This window comes from Strigops habroptila, chromosome 10 (assembly GCF_004027225.2).
Source record: "Strigops habroptila isolate Jane chromosome 10, bStrHab1.2.pri, whole genome shotgun sequence".
Taxonomy (NCBI): Eukaryota; Metazoa; Chordata; class Aves; order Psittaciformes; family Psittacidae; genus Strigops; species Strigops habroptila.
The window spans coordinates 22,123,309-22,145,260 of NC_046359.1; the positions used below are offsets into that span (position 1 = coordinate 22,123,309).

Below are 21,952 nucleotides of genomic sequence, written 5' to 3' on the forward strand. Positions count from 1 at the left end.
GGTTTTGCCTGTTTTGTGATTCCAATTCATTGTAACAGAGCATACATTTCAGAGGAATTGAGAGTGTTTATTGCTTTGTTTAAAGGCAGGTTATTCCAATTGCCATGAAGTTTTCCTGCTTGCACTTACCTGAAGTCCGCTTTCCATTTGGATTGCATATTATATAAATTTAGGGAAAATTGAGCAAGAGATTCCCAAGAGGCAGTCCTTCCCAAAATCATGCATTTTACAGAAGTTAATTCAAGATTTCTTCTGATCCACCCAAAATACACTGTTCACCAAGGTTTCTGTCTACTAATCCTGGTGCTGCCTTTTCTCATGGAAGAGCTTGTAAGAAAAAAAAAATTGATTCAGCATTAAATTTAGACCATGAAGAAGTGAATCTAAAGAGACTGCAAGCTGTATATGCAGCAAGAGTAGAAGGGTTTGGAAACCAGAGTATCCAAACTTGCCTTTTCCCTAATTAGGTATTGATGCATGGGTTTCTTGAACGTAAGTTGCACTGAAGCACATACTGACTGTGAGCTCTGCCTTAGAAATTTGAAAGGGCACTTACCAACCATCCTGCAGCTGCTTCCTTCTGTCAGTCAGGGCTTCCACTTCTCAGTAAGCTTACTTGAATACAATTGCTACTTTAAAAGGGTCTCTGAGGGTAAATTGCATGTGTGAGAGTGGTCCTTGTTAATGTGTCCATGTGATCCAGGGTCGAGGGGACAAGCCTTCTTTCTGCTATGGCCATGTATGAGCTGCGATTTGAGAGTCCAGTCTTGCCAGGAGTGGCTCTGCAGCCCCACTTCACATCCCTTTCCCCTGGAAGTGAGGTGTGAACTTTTGTTGCCCTGCCCGTTGAAAATGGGACTACCTGATACGTACATAAAAATAATTGACACTGGTCCAGAGAAGAAAGGATAACAACTTTTCCTGGGACTTAAGATGGTGACCCTTTCTATGGTGCGGTTCTAGGCTGTACTGATGATCACATGATAGTAGAGAAATCTCCTAAACCATCAAGCTCATTCACTTGATGTGACACATAACCTGGGTTTTACAACTGCTTCTGTAATTTTTTTTCCTCATTCAAGAAGATACCACTGACATAAATGAGGCATTTGGGGGGTTTTCTGTGCCTCCTGACTTCATGCTTCCATCTCTTATACAGTGGTACTGCATTGGAGGAGAGAGTAAAATCTCTGTTTAATCACACTTCTCACCTGTTGATTCACTTCTCACAGCAATTGCAGTTCCATTATTAAGCTGATGTTGTGGAAAAAGACAAAGGTGATTCCACTATTTCTAAACAGAATCACCTGTTTCTAAAGGGGGCATCAATAAGTACTGAACGGATTTGAATGGGGAATATTAGGTCAGCAAGGAAAACCTTCACTAAAGAAGGAAAAATGCAGTCCAAGTGAAACACCTCACAGATATCAGCTAATTACCATAGAGTTCCCATTATTTATTGCACTAATCCTGACAGAATTTATATTGCGCTTCCAGTAAGCTCGTTTTCTATGTGCTCTTAACAAGTTAAGGATTCAATTTGACCATGCTAACAGAGTATGTCCCAAAGTAGACTATAGTCCTGATCCTAATTAAGCACCGTTGTGCATTTCTTTCTGCGAATCCAAAGCCACAGAATTTTATGGACTTTAAATAGTCACCTGCTTAAAAATAACAAGATTTTAAAGTAACAAGAATCAAAATGCAGTTTGCGAGGAGCGACATATAACAAACCGTTTGGTAAATAATAAATGGAAGATTAATATTGAAGGAAGATAATCTGATGCCAAAAAGGTGCCGCAATTTAGCGGTTGTGGGGTGAGGTTTTGGTTTTTGGGTTAGCTTAGTTTTTCTTCAGTCAGAACATTTGAACATTATTTGAAAATCATGGCTAATCACCAGCCACAGCAGTATGAGAATTTGCTCTCATAGAGTCAAAAAGCAGGTCAGTCTGCCAAGCCAAGTCAAATGTTGTAGATCTTCTGAACCTGGATTATACTCACCATTGTCAAATTGGGAAAAATATCTGAAACAATGCAAGTCATTACCAGTTACATTTAAAACAAGAGGCCAGTCAAAAGGCCAGTCAAAAATTCCTTGTAAGACCTATCACTCTGTAGTTGCATGTAAATAAAATATTAATAAATAAAAGAGGAGGGGTAGAAATTGTTGGGACCACAGCTCGATGTGAAACCAAATTCAAAGCCTTTACAGTGGTTCACTATGAGTGGGAGGGTTAGTCAGTGGGTAGTAGAGACTGAGTTTTAAATAACATAAGGACGAAGTCTAATGACTTCTTTCATTCATATCAGTTAACGAAAAACAAGATGCTAGACAGAAACTGTGGAACTGGTGGTATGTCATGTACAAAGAATATTAGATGCCAGATGGTCTAGTTCTGTCTGGTTTTAAAAGTTAAAGGAAAAAAAAAATTAAATACATCTAGTTTTTGAAGTAGTAATATTTTTGCCAAAGTGAATTCTCTAAGCTCATGCCTTCAGTAATGTTCTGGCTCTCAGGTATTTCTAGATGCTTAATTTTGGAGAAGGTTTCCAACACTTTGGAGAGGACAAGGTTAGAATTAAGTATTTTTCTCAAAGAATGGAACAAATGCCAAACCACAGCCTGTGTTACAGGTTAGGGGATTGTTTTTCTTGAAACTTTTAACTTCTCGTATACACTGGAGGCTTATCACAGATGTACTGGCAGTGAATGATGGGCTGTGCCAGTACCTTTTAGTGGTTCTGAGATTGTTTCAGATGCCTGTGTCCTGGTAACATGCCTAGGGCTAAACCGATGACAACGTGCATTTTCTCCTTTGATAGACTGACAGAGACTACTGGGATTTAGACACATTCCTGTGTTATGAAGAACATGGCTTGCTTCCAAGAATTGCTTGGCAATTTTATCAAGAAAATCTGTCACTGTTTGGGGGTTTTAGAGCACAGCCATGGCCCTTGGTGGCCTTGGCTCCTCAGTTTTTTGTGATAGGGCTAAAACCTACTGCAGGATGAAAAGTAGTACTGCTTAATTTCCGGAAGGAGGTATAGACAAAAAGGGGGATAGCCTGAAGGAAAGCCACAGGAACAATCAAACACTGAAAAACCTGACCTGATGAAGAAAAATTGAAATTGAAACAAATGTGTGCATTTTATCTGTAGGAGAGGATGAATGCAAGAACACCCAAGATGAGTCCTCTTAGCAACAATTTTGCACATTGAAGGAAGGGAAAAAATACTAGGACTTAAAGGTGGGAAAAGTAATGAAACTTGGGAAACTTCATTCTGTTTGTTAGCTGTTTCTGCCTACCCTGAATTACCCTTGCTATGATTTGTGCTTCATTACAGTAGTTAAAACTGTGCAATTGTTTAATAGACAGGTTGCAGTTTCTCCATCACCAGTGGTTTTAAAGAGAAGATTGAGTCGGGGATGTATTAGAGCTGATTCTGTTGGGGGATCTTTCCATGATGCAACCTCCAGTCGATACAGTGACTTAGAAATAAGTCTTTTGTCTCTATGTGGAACACCTCGCAGTCTTGTTTGCTGTAAGAGAGACATGAATCAACCTACACAAGAACTGTCTTCTGAAGCTGCCTAAAGATTACTGGATTGGGATCTGCTGCTGAGGTGGACAGACAATTTTTAAGACTGCTGTTGATAGTTGGTTCTGTGTATGGATTGTGGCAGATGAATATAAAAGTGGTTTCTAATGTGCTAATACAGACTTTCTCTGCTATAAACCTTACTATAAAAGTTGAATTGCTGAATTTGATTTTCCTCATCAATCCCAAGTATCTTTTAATATCTTTTACAGATCTCACAAAAAAAAATAGAGCTGTGCAAATATGTGTATATAATTGTCTAAATGCATGCATAAATAATTGCATTGATTTACAAATAATATTACAACTTTGTTTTAATTCTGACCTCTCTGTTTCTGGATGACCTGTTCAGAAGAGGCAGGACCAAAGGACTTTGAGAATGGTCCTGAGGTTGTGTTAATAGGGAATACACTGCACTAAGCAGTACAACCTGAAGAGCAAGGATCCCAATGATATTTTCTTTCGTAGCTAGCTTTTTGTAGTTTTTATGTATTTGCAAGGAAACAAAAGCATGTGGTGTGTTGTCTCTTAATATTGTTATGGGCTAATTCCAATGAAGTGTATCCTTTTTTTTTTTTTTTTTAAAGTCCTTATCAGCGCAACTTTTGAAAAACAGAAAGCTTTTCTGTGTTTTGTTTATATGGACACAGGATTCAAGTTTATCAGTTTCCTTCCCTTTCATTTAATCAAAAGTGCACAGCACTTGCTCCGGTTCCTTCCAAGGGTCTGGTACAAATACTTCGGTATGCTGGAATCATGAGCCTTTTAATCCTTTATACAACAGAAAATTGTAAACAACAGAATCTTGTTTCCGCTTCAGGGGGGCTGGAATTTCTGATATTACAAAAGAAAATGCCCAAACTTTCCTAAAGACAGCTGATGCCTGAAGCATCTAATGCACTGCCTCCGAAGGGATGGAGTGCAAACTTGCATGTTTTTCTGAGCTGTTCTGTGACTAATCAAACGAACCAGAAGTATTGGGAAACTACAGAAATCTCAATAACAAAAGTTTTATATTGGGCTAGTTCAGCCAATAGAACTGTATTTAACTAGATTTAAAAGTCAGGTGAAATACCTTTGAAAGCTGGTTTGATAAAACAGATTGTGTCTGTCTGCAGTTCAGATGGGAGGTAAAGATCTTGAAGTAATCAGTTTGCGTCTGTAGTACGGGGCTCTGTGGTTCACTGCAATGCTGATTTTTAGAACAAAAAGGCTGGGCTGTGAGATCTGTAAACCTAAATTTCTGCCAGCACTCTTTCTCATTTAACTCTGTGGCAGGAACTTTAATGCCAAATCAAGTCCATCTTAGTCATGTTTAACTTTATATGGGAACAGAGATGCGATATCATCTGTCCTTCCATAGCCCGTACAAACTTCGTATTGTTCCGGGTACTGTCTGCTCTGGCCTGGCTCCTTTCACAGATGAGCAGTTGTACGTCTGTGCTTGATCTAGATCAATCTTCTATTACTGGGTTATCTGATAGCTGGCAGAGACTGAATTCATGTTCACAAACCCATGGTCTGTATCGTGCCTGCTGTTTTGTGGTGGTAGTCTGCATCAGAAAAAGGATTTGGGGGTTTAGATATGTTTAAGCACTTTGTGCTATGAAGTTCAGTCAAATTATTTTGTCACGCAATGAAGCTTTGGCACTTGAGGAAGACTACCTGTATTCTCTTTTTTGGCAGAATAATGAATTCATGGTTACTGGCCTTTAGGAAAAGATGCATCGATTTAGTGTTAGCTTTATGTTCTTCCACTCTATTCTGGCTGCCATACATAAAAAAGAGAACTGAGAGAATCTTCTAGCATATCATGGTGGAAAAAAATGCATCGTTACAATTTCATGGCATGGTGCTTACCCTTTCATTAGGCTTCCACTGTATGAGTATCTAAAGCTACGGTTCTTCGGTTAGTGCTTGTTTTGGCTTGACTGAGTCTAAGAACTGCAGTCTTACATATGGTTCTAACAAAAGTAATCCTTGTCTCTGGATTTATAGGCTTAGGTCAATAGTTAGTGTGAATGTATACACTACCATAAATCTGGATGGTAATAATACACGTATAGCAAAATTCCGTGGTGGTTCTCATTGTAGGGAGAAAACATGTTGTTTGCTTTACAGATTTACAGTTACTTCCTTGGTCTTATTTGGACACTTTAAAAATTAATGATAATTCATGGAAGATGATGTTTCTACTCCTAACTAGGCAGGAATTCAGATCTGCTGTTTTGGGGATGGGGGGGGGGTGGGAATCATGAAATGATTAAAAATCTGGAAAGCTGCAATCGAACCACTAAAGTCTGAAGCAAATAGATTAAAGGCCTTTTGAACTGTGTTGGCACTTACTCCTGTTGAGAAGGTTTTTAAACTAACAGCTTGAGCTGCATAAACTTGAAATATTTCTCAAGTGTTTGTTTATGTGAATTGCTTTGTAATGAGGTCATACCTGTTTTCCTGGACACAGCATACTGGTATTTCCTCCTGTTACTCTTTTTTTTTTTTTTTTTTTTGTTTTTTTTTAAATGCTGCTTTCTAGATTATGTCTTGAAGACAGAACAGGCATATTATAATCAAACATTGGTCAGGATTTTTCCAAGTTTCAACTCTAATGCTTTATAATCATGTTAAATTACTTGAGGCTGGAACAAAATATAAGCATATGTGGTATGTGGAAAGAAATACTAGAGTCCTTGCAATGCTTTAGAGATTTTAATAAAACCTGTATCATTGTCAAGAGTAAATCAGGAGAAAATTTTTAGCCCCCAGAAGTAAGAGAGTTGGAATGGGTGGAAAGGAACCTGCAAGTGCTGAATTTTCCATAAATGTTTTTCATCTCATGTGTGATACTGAGCCCTAACCCAAAAACAAAAATCACCTGACCACACAGTGGGCAGAGTTTTCAGCCCTTTGTAGCTAGGCGTTACATATGTAAGTAAATAGTCTTTCCCATGTATTCTACAGAAATCAGCAACATAGGTAATTAAGCTTTCTTTCCTTTCCTACTTTAATTCAGCTGTAATGAAATTTGATGTTTTTATCCACAGTTCGGTAATCTTTTTGACTTTGTTGCTGAATTAAATAGCTTCCCATTTGCAGAACCTTTGGCTTTTGAGACTGCTAGATTTTTAGCTTCTGAAAAACTACATCTATTTACTACATATTCTTTTACTTCACGTAAAAGAGTTTTCAAAAATTAAAATGTTTTCAGGTTTCTTGGGCTAGTACCACAGAAGGCCAAAAAGTTTATTCAGAAGAGGAAGGAGGCTTAACTCAGTAATGTAATGATGAAACTGAAGTCATGATTTCCTAATGACTAATGTGGTGTGTTACAGCTGAACATAAATTTGGAGTATTTCTTCTAGGGTGTGTAGAGTCACAATGATTCAGCCCTGGGCTGTTGAAGTACACAGCGTTGCATGTATCTCAGTTGGGCTGATTGAACAGAATACACTTTGCTGGTGGAAGAAAATTTGTGTCTGTGGGGTAACTGCAAGGTCAGAAGCCTTAAAGAAACCTTACGTTGTATTCATGATGTGTGGATCTGCTTCATATTCTGGAAGCAAACCCCTTTGGTATAAAAAAAGTGACAATAATTTTAAAGAAGTAGTTAAATCTGCAAACTGTTCCATTCCAAAATACTCCATTCAGAGGCTTTCCGTTTTCCAGAAAGTTCAGGTTTACTTAAACGTTAGGGCTCTGATGTAGATGAAGACATACAAGAAATAGTCATCTATATACACTAAAGTGATCACATAAATATTTATTAGAATTGAGGTTATTTTCTGTGGGGAGTATAGATGTGAGCTGACTAGTACAGCTCCATGTTGCTTGAACTGAGTAGTATTCCATTCTGCATAACAAATCAAGCAGTCACAAAATATGTTTGGGTTTTGCATTAAACATATCCCTATTGCGTGAACAGCTTTAGTGCATTTTATCTACCTGTGTACTGAGTCATGCAGAAAGGAAGATTACACTTAAGAAACATCAGAAATTGTCTTCTTAAAACAGAAAAATCCATTGCTTCCTGTGCTGAAATTTGAAGTAGCTTCTCTCTCATCCAGAAAAAGAAATATTTAACACCTATGAAGAAATACCTGTGCCATAGCCTTCCTTCAGTATTTGATTTTTTTAAAAAGGAGACTTTAATTATGCATAGAATCATAGAATCATAGAATGGTTAGGGTTGGAAAGGATCATCTAGTTCCAACTCCCTGCCATGGGCACGAACGCCTCACACCAGACCATGTCGCCCAAGGCTCTGGCCAGGCTGGCCTTGAACAATGCCAGGGATGGAGCATTTACCACTTCTTTGGGCAACCTGTTCCAGTGCCTCGCCACCCTCACAGTAAAGAAGTTCTTCCTTATATCTAACCTGAACTTCTCCTGTTTAGAATAGCATTTTATTTTCTTCCGTTGTTGAAACAGACAATAAAATATGCTATCTTCTTAAAAAAAAATTATTTGAGTTTAAAAATGAAAGAAAAGTCAACTGTCTCTTTTATATCTGGTTTTGTCAGTAGCAACATGAGTTCGTTTCTCACTTACCAATATCTGTAAAATTCCTTCTTCTTTCAGAAGTGAAGCCAACTTGCATATTTAACAGCACGGAATATTATGATGGAGACATGTTTCGAATGGATGCTTGTCGTTTTTGTCGATGCCAAGGTGGAGTCTCCATTTGTTTCTCTGCCCAGTGTGGTGAACTACACTGCGACAAGTACTATGTGCCGGAAGGAGAGTGCTGCCCAGTGTGTGAAGGTACACTATCTTTTTAATTGTGTTTGCTTATTAGTTGTGCTGGTTCATTTTTATTTGCCTGTTTGCAAATGAGCAAAGTGCTTTATTTTGTTCCTCTAAAGTTTGCAGATTCCTCCTTAATTTGGTTTATTTCTACATTTTTGTCATGTCTGTGTGTGCTGTTTTGTTCTTTGCAGTGCTTCTCTGATGTTGACACTCTGCCCTTTTTATACAGAGCTGTTTGGGTTTCTGCATGTTTCTCTTCTGCATCAGAACTTCCTTAGATATGGTCAGGTGTGTAATACTTCTAGGGGAACCTTCTTCCCAAGGGACTTAACAAGCTGTTCCTAATTTCTGCACCAGGTATTCAGACAAGCTCCTTTGAAGCAGTAATGGTGGCCCTAAGAGACATTTCCATTGCCTTGCAGCCTGCTTCTTCCAGTCTTGTTCTGTTCAGCTAGAGCAAGGCATACATCTTATCTTCTCTACAATTATAGCAAAGAAATCGGGTAGTAATTAAACTTCAGTGTTTTCCTCCTTTGCCCTGTTGACAGCCTGCTCTGCTTGCTAGACCTGCAAGTCCTGCTAAAAAAGGTGCTGTTGGAAATTTCATTTTGACCCTCTTGCTTATGCTAGAAAATATTTGATGCATCTTCTGCCAGAATATGATCAGGATTCCAGTAGAGGTTGATGAGGCTGGCGCTCTACACTTGGATCTTGCCCCAGTGGGGGTCAGGTTATGGCCACCACATAGACAAAAGGCCTGTGAAGAACTTCTGGTCCCTGTGTTTAATTGTGAACTTAGGAATGACTTCTTAATAAGCAAAATGAGCTGGAAATCTCAAATCTCCTCCTAAGAGGAGAGGAATCTAATCATTAATGTCACTTTCAAACACTTTGCAGTGTGCTTAATATCAGTATTCCTGTAGTTCCTTGCAGGAACAAATAATCCAAAAGATCCATTATAGTTTTGCTTCATTCCAAACAGAATTATCAAAGTAAAGAAGCTCATAAAAACAAGTCTAAAAGAGGCAGCTGTGGGTTAGACCTTCTCAATCAGCACGGATGTAGCTGTAAGAGTTGGACCTTCTCAATCAGCACAGATGTAGCGAAGGATACTGGTTCGGTGATTTGTTTTGTTACAAACAATTGAAAGCTTTTTCAGAGATTTTAAGGGGGGGAAAAAAAAAAAGTCCAAAATCTGGATAATAAAATACTATGGTGGTAAGGTAAGAAGCAGGAAGTCATTCTTTAAAGAGTATTTTTATTTTTGTATGTTTTAGTGTATCAGCTCATATCAGATAGATTGATATATGGTGTTCACATGTAGAGAAGCTGAAATACAAATGCTGTAGGCTTAAGTATTTTAAAGAAGATACCAGTCCATGTTTGCCCTATGTTGAAGATCTGGGCTAGATTTCATTTTTTACTCTATTTGGAGGCAGGATGCCAGGTCTTTCCTGCTACAGTTGTGCCTATGCTTTTAAGAGCCTTCAAGCTGGCGGGGGGCGGTGTGTGTGTGCAATAGGTTCAGTGCTATATCATCATTTAGTGACAGGTTGGAAAAGTTTAGAGAAGGCACATCTGATGTGGTGAAACCCTTCCTGAGTAAGTGCAGATCCACTCCTGAAGAAATTGTTGTATGAGCTGCTGACTTTATAGAATATGTGAAATCTGGCGGGTTTTGGTATAATTACTATTTTTCACATATGTGAATATTCTGAGATTTGTCATTATGAAATCATTATGACAATCTATGTAGATACTTAGCGATGTAACTGTGTATCTGCTGTGTCTGGGCTCTCTATACCAGCTCTGTCATATTCAGATGTGGGTGTTGATTTTCCACATTGGACTTACAGTTTCAGATACATCCTTCATCCTCTTCGGTGGTTTAAATATTCAGCTATCTTACAATTTATCAGTAAATTATTCTACTATATCATCATACAATGCTAAAAATTTATTTCTCAGGTTTTGAATCAGATTTTCAAGAAAACCTGTGAACATTTAATTTTGGGTTTGAGTTAGTATGTATGAGGCTTGTAACAGAAATTTCTTCATGAGACAGGTCCTTAGTAGATAGAAAAGAATGGATAATGATTTATAATTACTGAGTACAATCTTCTTTTTCGAGTGTTGGCTGTGGTTAATTTCTGCTCAGCTGACTGAGATCCTAAGTTACAAATCATCAAATCATCTGATGCTGTTTGGCCTGCTTGTTACTGTTGCATGCTTTTCTTATAGGACTGATAGCACTAAATCAAGGAAGTCTTACTTCTGACTTTTGAATGATTGGATGGTAAGATGTGCCTTGGTTTTTACTATAAATACCTTTTGATTTAGTGGGATTCTTTTAAGTGAGGCTAGACAAATGGCTCCATTAATGTGTTACAGTTTTCATGGTTCCTTTAAACGCTTAAAAGAAAGTTCTGATCCCTTCCTTAATAATTTAAGTGACACCTAAATTGACAAGGTAAGTCTTCTAAATGGGCAGAATGTATACTTAACAGCCCACCCATTGATGCTTTTCTAGTTGATGAAGAGTTGCCATTTTTTTTCTACCTGCTCTCTTTCTAATTGATTATTTCATGACTGATTTTCAAAATTGTTTCCTACTAATATTTTCTTGATGATAGAAATATAAAGAAATACAATGCCGCCTTCTTTTCTGCAACAGTTTTCAAATGGCAAATGGTAAATTTGATGAGCATTGTGTAGTACAGGCAAAAGCACTTTCTGCCCTAGCTCCAGGAAGAATTATTTCTCAAAGTCCTGTAGGATACCTCAGCATTCAGGAAATAAAATTTGCTGGGCTTGATTTATCTTTAAATACTGCTGACCTTTTAAGGGTACTAAGAACTTTGTGTTTTGATACACATAAAAGACTATTGCAAATAACACGAGTCTTATATGGCTTTTCTGTTCCTTCTCTGTATTCCTGTGTCAATCAGAATCCCATACACAAGCTGAATGATAAAGTTCACTTCATTTGTTTATTTATTATTTGAGGTTTTGGCTAGGTTAAAATAGAGAATTACAGGTGCAAGATAATCCTAAAACATAAAAGATGCAAAATTAAGAAAGTAGGAAATGTTTTAATTTTGAAATGTCTTATTTTCCAAACATCTGGGGGTTTATATTGACTTAAATAATTTTGCTAAAATTGGGAATGTAACTAATGTTCAGGATGTAAGTGAATGTCAAGTAAAGTTAGAAGTTCTGTGCAGTTTCACTCCAAATATTCAGAGTTTGATACTGTCATAAAGTGATGCAATGCTTTATAAGACAACAGCTATTAGCATATACAGTTAAAATGCATTGCCTCCTCCAAAGGGGAGTGATGAAACTTAAAGTCCTTCTTTTTTCCCCTTTAGATAGGATATCTCTTTTCTCCCAAGTCCTTCAAACTCCACACTTTTTGAAATTTGACTTACGTGTAAATGACTTGTGCCTATTCAATATGTATCTGCTGTCAGCTAAAAAAAAAAAATGCTTTTATTTGTATTTATTTGGTTTAATATATTAAATTTGCTTTAATATGTAATTTATATTACTGCTTGCTTTGAAAACTTGCCCTGTTTACTGGACATTGTTAGATATTTAAATTTTGAGTCTGACAGTTACCTTGTATCAGCCACTGTGATAAGTTGCGTATATTCACATAATGCATTTGGGGTTTTTTACTGTGAATATCAGTGTTGCTTATCACATTTCTGAAGAGTAAAAGCTGCTATTATTTCAAGTCATGAATTAGCATATGCAGAGTTGCATTATTTATATGCACGAAACTTGAAGATAAATCTTATATAAAGTATGTCCCCAAAATTCTGTTATCTACATATGCGAGTCTTGATTAGTAGCAGGTAAGTGGGTCTTGTGGCTTCCAAATGAAATAAAATTGAAAACCGAGCCAGATCATCTTTTCAGGAAAACTAGTATATGTCCAAAACGGTGATGAGATGTAGCTGAAGGCAGTCTCCTTGTTCCAGCAAGAAATTTGACAGGTCTCCTCTTTGCTTATACTATAAAACAGTGGTGTGATGTTGATGTGAGTCATTCTAATTCATTGAGATTTTTTCAGTTTTCTTCAGAATTTAAATTGGGACAAAAAATGGGTCAACAGGTCTAAGATCCATTTTGTTATGAAGAACAAAATCAGAAAATCAAAAAATTAAGCCTTGTAATTGTTACATACCAAATTTGAGTTGAAATAGTTAAAAATAGAACACAGAATTTGTGAATGTTCAGTATAAGTTGACTTAACTTTTTTGATAGTAAATTTCAATATTGAAATATCTAAGTGGTTACCTACTTTATTTTATCACTGTCTACCATAGTGTGGTTCTTTCACTGTTTGGTAGTGGCTGCACTTTACCCTTTCTAGGTAATGTGAAATCACAGTACTGCAGTTATTCATATGTAAAATTTACATGTAAAAGGGAAGATAAAACTTCTTGTTCTCCTGCAATTCCTCTCATTTCAGACCCAGTTTATCCAGTAAATAACCCCGCTGGCTGCTATGCTAATGGTCAGATCCAAGCTCACGGAGACCGCTGGCGAGAGGATGACTGTACTTTCTGCCAGTGCATCAATGGAGACCCGCACTGTGTTGCAACGGCCTGTGGGCAGAGCTGTCTAAATCCTGTTAAAGTCCCTGGGGAGTGCTGCCCGGTGTGTGAAGGTAAGACTGGTATTTCTGTTATTACTCTTCAGTCTGTCATGGCTGCTGCTTACCTGGTAATTCCTGACTTACTTTAAAATTTTGGAGGGTTGGAGTAGCTGGCATAGCATTGCCTGTGACGGAATAAACTACTGAGGGTGGAAAAATTAAGCGTGGCTTAACTATACCTCTATGTGGCAATGTCCAATACTCTTTTGGCCCAAAAGAGTATAGTAAGAAATCATTTAAGATCAGCATTGTTCACCAGTTTAACTCTTTGTTGCTCTTAAAGCTCATTAATAAATACAGAAGTTAGATGATCAAAATGTTCATTGGCTGGTATTACTGATAAATGGATTAGTCCTGGTTTCTTATTCAGCAGTGTCATTTAGTTTCAACTAAAAATCTCTTTGCACAATATAGCTTGATATTGGACGTAATTATTTCAGTGAAACTTCCAAAGGATGATATTATCTGGTGCAACTAAGTTTTTAACTATATGCCAAGTGCTCATTATTTAGCATGTATGTGAACAAGCTTGGGAAGGTAGTGTGGAGAGAGAGGTTGATGGAAGTGTGTTGAAGGGGGGTTTTTCCTCCAGTGAGAGAAGAATAGACAAATGTCTCTTTTTCCTCTTCCAGATTCAAGGAAGTGGGTGAGAGATAATTGGATTAAATGCTTGTCTGTATCAGACTGAGATAATAATGATGAACCATGGAAAGCAATCATGGTATAGCATAGGCTTCCATCGTTCATTATTAAAGGTTGCAACATAGCCATGCTGGTGCTTCATTAACATACCACACTGATGCCTCTGCAATGCTTTCAGGACACAAGTTAGCTCATCTGTACTAGGTTAGATAATTCTGTGCTATCACGTGTTTTTACTCTTAGAAGCAGAATTAGCTAGGAACTACTTAAGTCCATAAAAGTTGTTTTGCTGGGGGGGTGAGGTGTGGTGTTAAATTATGATACAAATTATGATAAATAGGTCAAGATTGACACAATAGCACCATGGAATCAATAATAATGATTCTTGTACCATCTTAGTTACATTTTCTCTGAAAATAATCTGACTTGTTTTTTTCAGTTTGCCATGTTAGCTGATGTATGATGTACATTTTAATTGTAGTCACTTAGATGTACATGTAGTCATCTGGTTTTGAGCATGTCATCTGGAGGAGACTAATATCGAATGTTATTTTGAGTGACTTCCTAAATTTTAAGATTAGAAGCATCATATTTGACTTGGTGTTTCTTTGACAGCACATACTGCCAAGTAAACAATCAAGTGGTAATGAAATTACATAAATGATGAAACCAGCAATTAGTTATTTAAATTCAAGAATTTATATTTGGGAATATTTCAAGGATCAAAAATCTGAACTGTTAAAACTCAGCAGTGAGCTCAGATGCTAGAACCCAAAATATAAAAAATGGAGTTTGCAAGAAGCAGTTTCAGATGACTTTGTGAGAAATTACTGAGCATCTGAGACTAAACAACTTCTCTTGCAATAGTAATAAATCATAAGATCCCTGAGAAATGAACCAATCAAAGGTACCAGTAAACTTCTTGAAGTTATGTTTTGGGGTGTGAAATGAACTCAAGGCTGCTATGACTTGTGATTAGAAAGTTCTTGCTAGGAAGCAGGCTAGCAAATCAATCCCTTGATTTTAATGATGCTAATGAAAAAGATGTGCAGTACATTTAGTGAAGATCTACAAGCAATAAAATACATTCCAGGCACATTTTTTCATAAGAGGAATTAAAAACCAGTAGTGTCAGCCATAGAATGCTCTTCTGCATACTACCCCATTAAATCTGCACATCCGTAGCTTAACCTTAATTTTGTAGTGTAGTTTATCAGTAAAAGTGTTGACTGAATAGAAGCTCAGATGTTACTAATGTTGCAGTAATAGCTTACACCTGCCATTCTGTGCTCTCCAGTCTGTTCTCCTTTTATTGCTTCCCCCTCCCCCCCGATCCTTCTGCATCTCTTATCTCCTATTCTTCAGCAAAGAAAACCAAAATCCTTATCTAGTGTGGGGTAAGTTTTAGGATCACTGGTGTTACATAGTATCCTATTTTCAACTATGCAAGTTATTCAAGAAAGCAGCTCAAGAAAGCAAGCAGTGTAATTTAGTGGTATGTTCAATAAATGGGCAAAATTAAGATAAACTCAGGTGATTTTGAGAGAATAGTTTACTAGTAATTGTAAGGATAAGCATACCTCATTTTACATTTTGCTTTTGAATGGCTTACAGTTCTCACTCACAACTCACACTGTAAAATATTCAATCCATAGAGAATATACCGTAGTGAAATAACATACTTTTTGTGCATCAGTTTAAAATTACTATGTATAGTAATTCCAAAGCTGTATTAATACAATTTCATCGTGAATATATATGTATTGTATATTACATTTCTTAATTAAGCTAGAGCTCTTTTTGCATGAACTATGCTTTTTTTTTTTAACTAGTGCAGAATGTAGGAAACAATTTTTTTCCTTCTAGAATCTTAACTATAGTTCAGCTCTAAAGCAGGAAGACTGATGACTCTTGAAATCTTTCTATTATTTTTGTCAATTTAGTTGCTGATGAACCAATTCAAGCCTATATTTCCATTTTAAAATAAGCATCAGATCAAGAATAACAAGGCAGAAAGTTTATATGCTTATCAGTATTTTTAAGTATGCATTTATTTCTCATGAGACTTCTGTTTACATGTAAGAGAACCCACTTGCCAGCAGCTAGCTTCAGTTGTGTGAACTTATTTTAGGCACGTCAGATATCAGCTCTTTAGTATGTGAAACAAAATATTTAATCAAAGATATTTCTATCATTTGTTTTGTTTGGAGTGTTGAGGGGTAGAGTGGTTTGTGGGACGTGAAACTGATGGACAAATCCTAAACAACATTGCTTGTGGATCTGGCCTGGCTGCAGCTCATCCAGAGTAAATGGTTATTTGTATCAGTCAGTTCTAAATTTTCCTCTATATTTTCAATCTAAATACCGCTGCACTTATGATTCTGCCAATTCAGTTATTTCCTGGCTGTTTTATAATCAGTTTCAATGAAGGAAATATCTATTCCCCTAGATAAGTTTACATTCCTACAGCTACACAAAGATAAAATCGTTCCTGGATTACGTTTTCAAAAAATTCTGCAGTCAGAGATGAAATATAATGTAGTAGAAATTCTGTGTACACAGATTCTTGAAATAATCGGTGCAGTATGTTAGCACACAGATGTATTCAGCCTTTGAACACAGTAAGGTCACACCAAAGTATCACAGAATAATAGAATACCAGGTTGGAAGGGGACCTGAAGGACCTGAAGGACCTGAACCTTTCTAGGCAAAGCAAAATCTCAGTGTTCTTACTACAGCAGTGAGAAAAGCAGAGTCCGAGGGTTGTAGAGACAACACACAGTAAACCCTTTTCAATGCTATTTCACATGCTTCTGTATACATATCCATAGTGTATATCCTGTATGTGTGCATGTAGCCCACACAATACACATTCCAGTGTTGATTAGACAGCCAAATCAGTTTGAGATTTGTAATTTTCTGAATAAGTTTCTGTGGTTTGCTTGACTTAGAGGGTAATTATTCAGCTCCCCTAACTTGAATCTTGTCCATTGATTCTGCTGGTGGAAAGGCGAGGGTGAGTGAAGTGCTCAAGATGCTTTACACTGGAGCTCCCTGGGGAGATTGGTGGGGTGGAAGAGACAGGAACATGGGGTAGGTGTGTGGAGGACAGGGGTATGTATGGGTGTGGTGCTACAATACAAGGATTTGTATATGGATTTAGTCTTCAAATCTGTGGGCAGCCTTTCTTGAGTCGTGTTGTAGTTGGTATCCACTGTATCTGTGCTGCATCCAGCTCTGATGTTTTCACTATCTCAGATCAAAGCTAAATTTAATTTACCTACAGACAACAAAGCTAGAAAGGGCATCCGGTATCTTGGAGAACAGAGTATGAATTCATGTGGTTTTTTTAAAGCAGAGAGTTTGCAGAAAGATGTTGACCAAATTTAGCAAGAGTAAATACAGTGCTCTACTCTTGGAGGAGATTTTTCATGAGTCCTGAACCAGAGTAACAGTTAAATAGCAGTTCTCTGGGAGAAGTCTGATGATTAAGGGGAAAGAAAAATTAAGAGCTTTGAGAAGGCAAACACCATACTGAAATTATGATCAAGAGTACAGTTTGCAAGACCTGAAGTAATCCTTTTTGCCATCTTTCCTATGGGTGGGTATGTCCCTAGCTGACCTATTAGGCCCTTAGATCTTTTCTGGACATTGTTCCTCTGAAAAAGATGGAAGCAAGTTGGAAAGAGTCAGAAGAAGAGCTGTGAGCACAGTCCAAAATTTGCAAAACATATCCTAGGAAGACAGACTGAATAAATTGTGTTGATTTAGCTTAAAGCGAAAATGATGAAATCTGAATGAGAAGATACCAGTCTTCAAGTGTCTAAAAGATTATTGCAAAGAAAAAGATAAAACAAGAAAGAATGGAACTGAATTGCAAGAGGGGAAGATGTGTTTTAGAGGAAGAAAGGAAATTGTTGAGGAAAATGAAGTTCCTCCTGTGGCATGTCATGACTAAGATTGTCTTTGTGATGCTTCAGGGCATCACATTTTATTTTCAGCCTCAGTGGAAAGAGAGTTGCTCAGGAAATTGAATACATAACTGAAAGCCGTAATAGTAATTCACGTGTAGCTTTCAGTGTTTATGCAAGTGGTGGCTGTGGCTCACCAATATATAGCTGCAGGGTTTTTTTTTAAGTAAACATCAAAGTGATCAAAACCCTTTTGTGAGTAAGTCTTGTTGTAGTATGTCTGCCCCTGTCAGTTCTTGCCAGTTTTCTGGCATAGCAATCAATGCCTGTGGGCTGTGCAAGGGGTGTACAGGTTGCCCAGAGAACTTGTGGATGCCCCATCCCTGGAAACATTCAAGGCCAGGTTGGAAAGGGCTCTGAGCAACCTTGATCTAGTTGAAGATGTTCCTGCTCATTGCAGGGGGTTGGACTAGATGACCTTTAAAGGTCCCTTCCACCCAAACCATTCTATGGGAGACAAAAGCCCCAGGTGCAAGCAGGGGCTTGGCTACTTTGAGGAAACTGTTTCCAGGGGTGGAGCGGGAAGGCGGAAAGCAAGAGTCACTGATAAGGCGTGAGGCTAGAGATAAAGGCACACAGAGACAGATTAGTGTGGAGAGGAAGACCTGCCTTTATACTTGTCCCCAAATGCAAGCTCTTCAGTCAATGCAGCTTTTGAAGGCAGGCACCTCTTTTCAGTGGTGAGAGCTGCGAAAAGCAGGCCCACGTTCTGTGGATCCACATTCTGTGGATCAAACATAAAGAATTAGTTTTAACCTTCTGATGGATGTTTCTATATAGCTTCTGTAGCTGCTGTTGTGATATTGGGTCTTTTGGGATTTGCCTTTGTTTAATCTTTTATCTATTTAGTCTGGTTTTTCTTTCTTTGTATTCTAGACTGCCTTCATAAAGAGGCAAAGCTTAGGCACTCATATTGGCCGTCTGTATTTTCCCCGCAGTTAGAGCCAGTGACTTCAGGAGGAAGTCTGAAAGAGAACCATTCTATGATTCTTTAGACTTGGAGGTTCTTCACAGGAGCTGGTCTGTGTACCTGTCCTGTTGAGGGTAACCGGATCTATTGACAACTAGCTGGTGTTACTACTGCTGCTTACAGAGCTGCTTGCATCTCTGTTGGGCTAAACAATTGTTTATTTTCTAAATAAAATTGGTGTGGTTTAAGTTAGCACTTACAGTGTTAATCTGTTTTACCAAATAGAAAAGTGAATACCAGACCTTAAAATAACTATTTAGTGTCAATATATGACAGCATATGAATAATGCCAAACAAGCTACAGTGATAGAAATAACCATGTTTCCCTCAGGCCATCTGCATCTGTGGACAGCCATCTGCAAATTGGAATAATAGTTGTGTTCACAGCAAGTAAATATTGGTTAGGGTAGTAAGAAAATGCCTGATTTTTATTTTTTAACAAGGTAAGAAATACAAGTGCTTAGCACTGGCACTGATGCCAGAAATGTCACTTACGAAAGTGTGCGGTTGCTTCTGTTCCATCGCATCTCCCAGAGGCTCAGGCTATTCATAGGGAAGGCAACCCAGTCCACTGATACTCAGTAATTGGTTATCTTGCAGTACGTCATTCTGCATGAGAGCTCTCAGGTACAGGTGGCAGGGTGCCAGCATAAGCTGTGAATGAGAAATTAAGTGTTAAACAAAATCCCCTCAGAGGATTTTCATGAATAAAGCCCACATTACTTTGCTGTCATTATGGCTGACACTTTATCTTCACAAAAAGAAATTAACATTTTCATCAATAAAGGGCTCCAAACTCTAGCTGAGATGTAATTCAGTTCAGTTCCTTAAGCGTGTCCAGCACTTCATTAAGTAAAAACAGACAGCAGAGTCCAGTGAAAAGAAACTTGATTCATTCAGGATGAAGTCAGTGGTAGTGAACAGTGTTCACTGGCACAGGATTTGGGCCCAGAGATATCCTCAGAGCATGAAGTATAAGTTATTGTTCAACAGCAGTGCTGTAGCTCTCAACCAGTCTTTTCATCAAAGTCAATTAAGGGATGTAAACACTGTGCTGTAGAGAATTGAGCTTACATTTGCCAGATCATGATTTAGCATAGTGGTTTTAGACAAGTCAGCTGAGCTTGTTGAGCCACACCATCCAGGATATAATGAAACCTACTTCCAATGAAAGTCTTTCTGAGTTTTAGAAAGTCAGAATGCTAGTGAATGCTAGTATAATATAACATTTTCCTAGTTTTCAGTGATTCATCATTAAGTTCAGTGGAAGACCACTGAAAGGATAAATAACCAAAGAATCCTAATGAATATATACATCAGTTCAGCTAAGGATGTCTCACTTACAAAGAACCTCATGGATCCTCTAATTAATTCTTTTCAGTATCTATAGTATTCATAGATTTGCCCTAGATGCACACTAATTTAGTGCTGTATCTTCACCTAGTAATGATAACTGAATGGCTGCCTTAATCTATTCAGACATTCCTTGATAAGCTTAATTCATTCTGCTTTAATAAAGGTGGTTATTTCTTCATTTCACTCCACCTAAAATTGTATTTAAAAAAACAGACTTATCAGCATTAAAATGTATTTGAAGAGTATACATGCCTGTTAAACCGAAAACTAAAATAATTGACTACATCAACAGAAGTTTTTAACTTCATGTCTTGGGAGTGGAAAATTTGTGAGTATCTTGATTGCATCCCTGCAAAAAAGACCACCACACCTCCCAACAACCCCCACGCAGCTTTTGTTCACAGGAGCCTTCTTCAGTTTGCAAAAATTATCATAGTTAATATATTTAATATATTCTAATAGTTGACTTTCAGGGAAAAATACATATTTAAGTAGTTGCAGGCTGACAGTATGAATAAAATTTGAAACAAAGCCTGCTAAAATGAACTATGTGTTTTGAAGTGTTAGTGAATATATTTTCAGAGTTATTTGTGACATTAGAAAATTGTGTCATCTTAAGTCCTTGCATAAATTTTATAAATAGTTATGTGATGCTGAATTGTTGAACCCTAATAGTTAACACAGATCGCTAAACACTGGGGAAAAAAATTCCTGCAAGGCATTAGGTATGTCAAACCCAGGAAGGAAATTCTCTTGCCCAGGACTCGGGACTGATATTTTTCGTGTAATGAACTGGAGGGGCGGGGAAGGCTGGAATGCGAGCTATGAGGATGGAAAACATTTAGTCACTCTTGGAATGATATGAATGTTTTTACAGGAAGCTTAAGTAAACACACATGCTGCTGCTTAGTAGACTGCAGTTAACTTTTTTGAACAGCAGACAGAATTCAAACAAGTATGCAGACTCGGAAGACAGTTGAGCAGCACACCCTTCAGGACCAATTTTTAGCCAATTACCACATAAAGCATAGGTAAAAGTTAGGCTCCTGTTCAATTGTGCTTTTTTTGCTTAATTTTCATAGTAAATGCTTGAATGCACTGATGCTGTATTTCTTTAGTTCAATTGGTGCTGGTTTCATAGGATCAGAACTTCTTAATCCTTTTAGAGGTAGCTTGTGTTATAAAATACTACAGGAGAGGGAGCTATTTCCCTTTCCCCAAACACAGGCATGTTCTTTGTTATTGATGTTAGAGGTCTTTCTCCATGTGTAGAGCATGATTTTGATTCATTTTTCCTTCCTCCCCCAGAAGAGGTTTTCATTTCATGCTCCCGATGAGATGTGTGGCTTCCTAGAATCCTCTTCTGTTCAGCTTAATTTTTGCACATGGCTAACATTTTCTCCAAATATCCCAAGACAAATCACTGTAGAATCTAAACGCACTGCTATTTTATATTAGTCACTCTCTCTGGAGTTAAAAATAATTGTAAATTAAATGTGTTGTAAACTTCAGAGAGTTATCTTCTGAATTTGTGACTTCTATAAAAGTTCTTCACTGTCGTCCCTCCTTAAAAAAAAAAAATTATTATTGTTAGAAGTATTGGAAATATTAATGTGCAAAATTTGGAATAATTTTATTTGTTTTTCCATTTATTCTGAAAATGTGGGAGTGTTTTGTCATCAATACTACTGGCCTAAATGTAGGGACAACATACTTATACCTGTGGTGGTCACAGGTGAATATAAAGCTTCCGTGCACTATACACTGAAAATGTGTTTCCATCCAGCCTTTTTAACAATATGCATAAGGAATTAACCTACTTTGTATGACTGTAGTTAATTAAGCTATAGACTGGTTCACATTAACAAGATGGGAATCTGAAATAGGAGCTTGGAGAGTTGTAGCACCAAGCAGTGAAGCATACAATCCCACTTCCTATTCTACAGTTATGACTGCATAGTCTTCACATTTAAGTTTAGGATTGTTTTTAGGTCTGGTG

The 21,952-nt window shown here is 37.5% G+C and overlaps 1 protein-coding gene across 1 annotated transcript in view; it reads left to right on the plus strand.

The window, feature by feature from the left end:
* Positions 1-21,952, plus strand: part of CRIM1 (cysteine rich transmembrane BMP regulator 1) — a 188,459-nt gene that overhangs the window by 118,116 nt on the left and 48,391 nt on the right. Inside the window, exons 6-7 of the mRNA XM_030498818.1 lie at positions 8,181-8,363; positions 12,829-13,026. Of these exons, the coding sequence (XP_030354678.1) occupies positions 8,181-8,363; positions 12,829-13,026 (381 nt within the window). The remainder of the gene's footprint in view (positions 1-8,180; positions 8,364-12,828; positions 13,027-21,952) is intronic.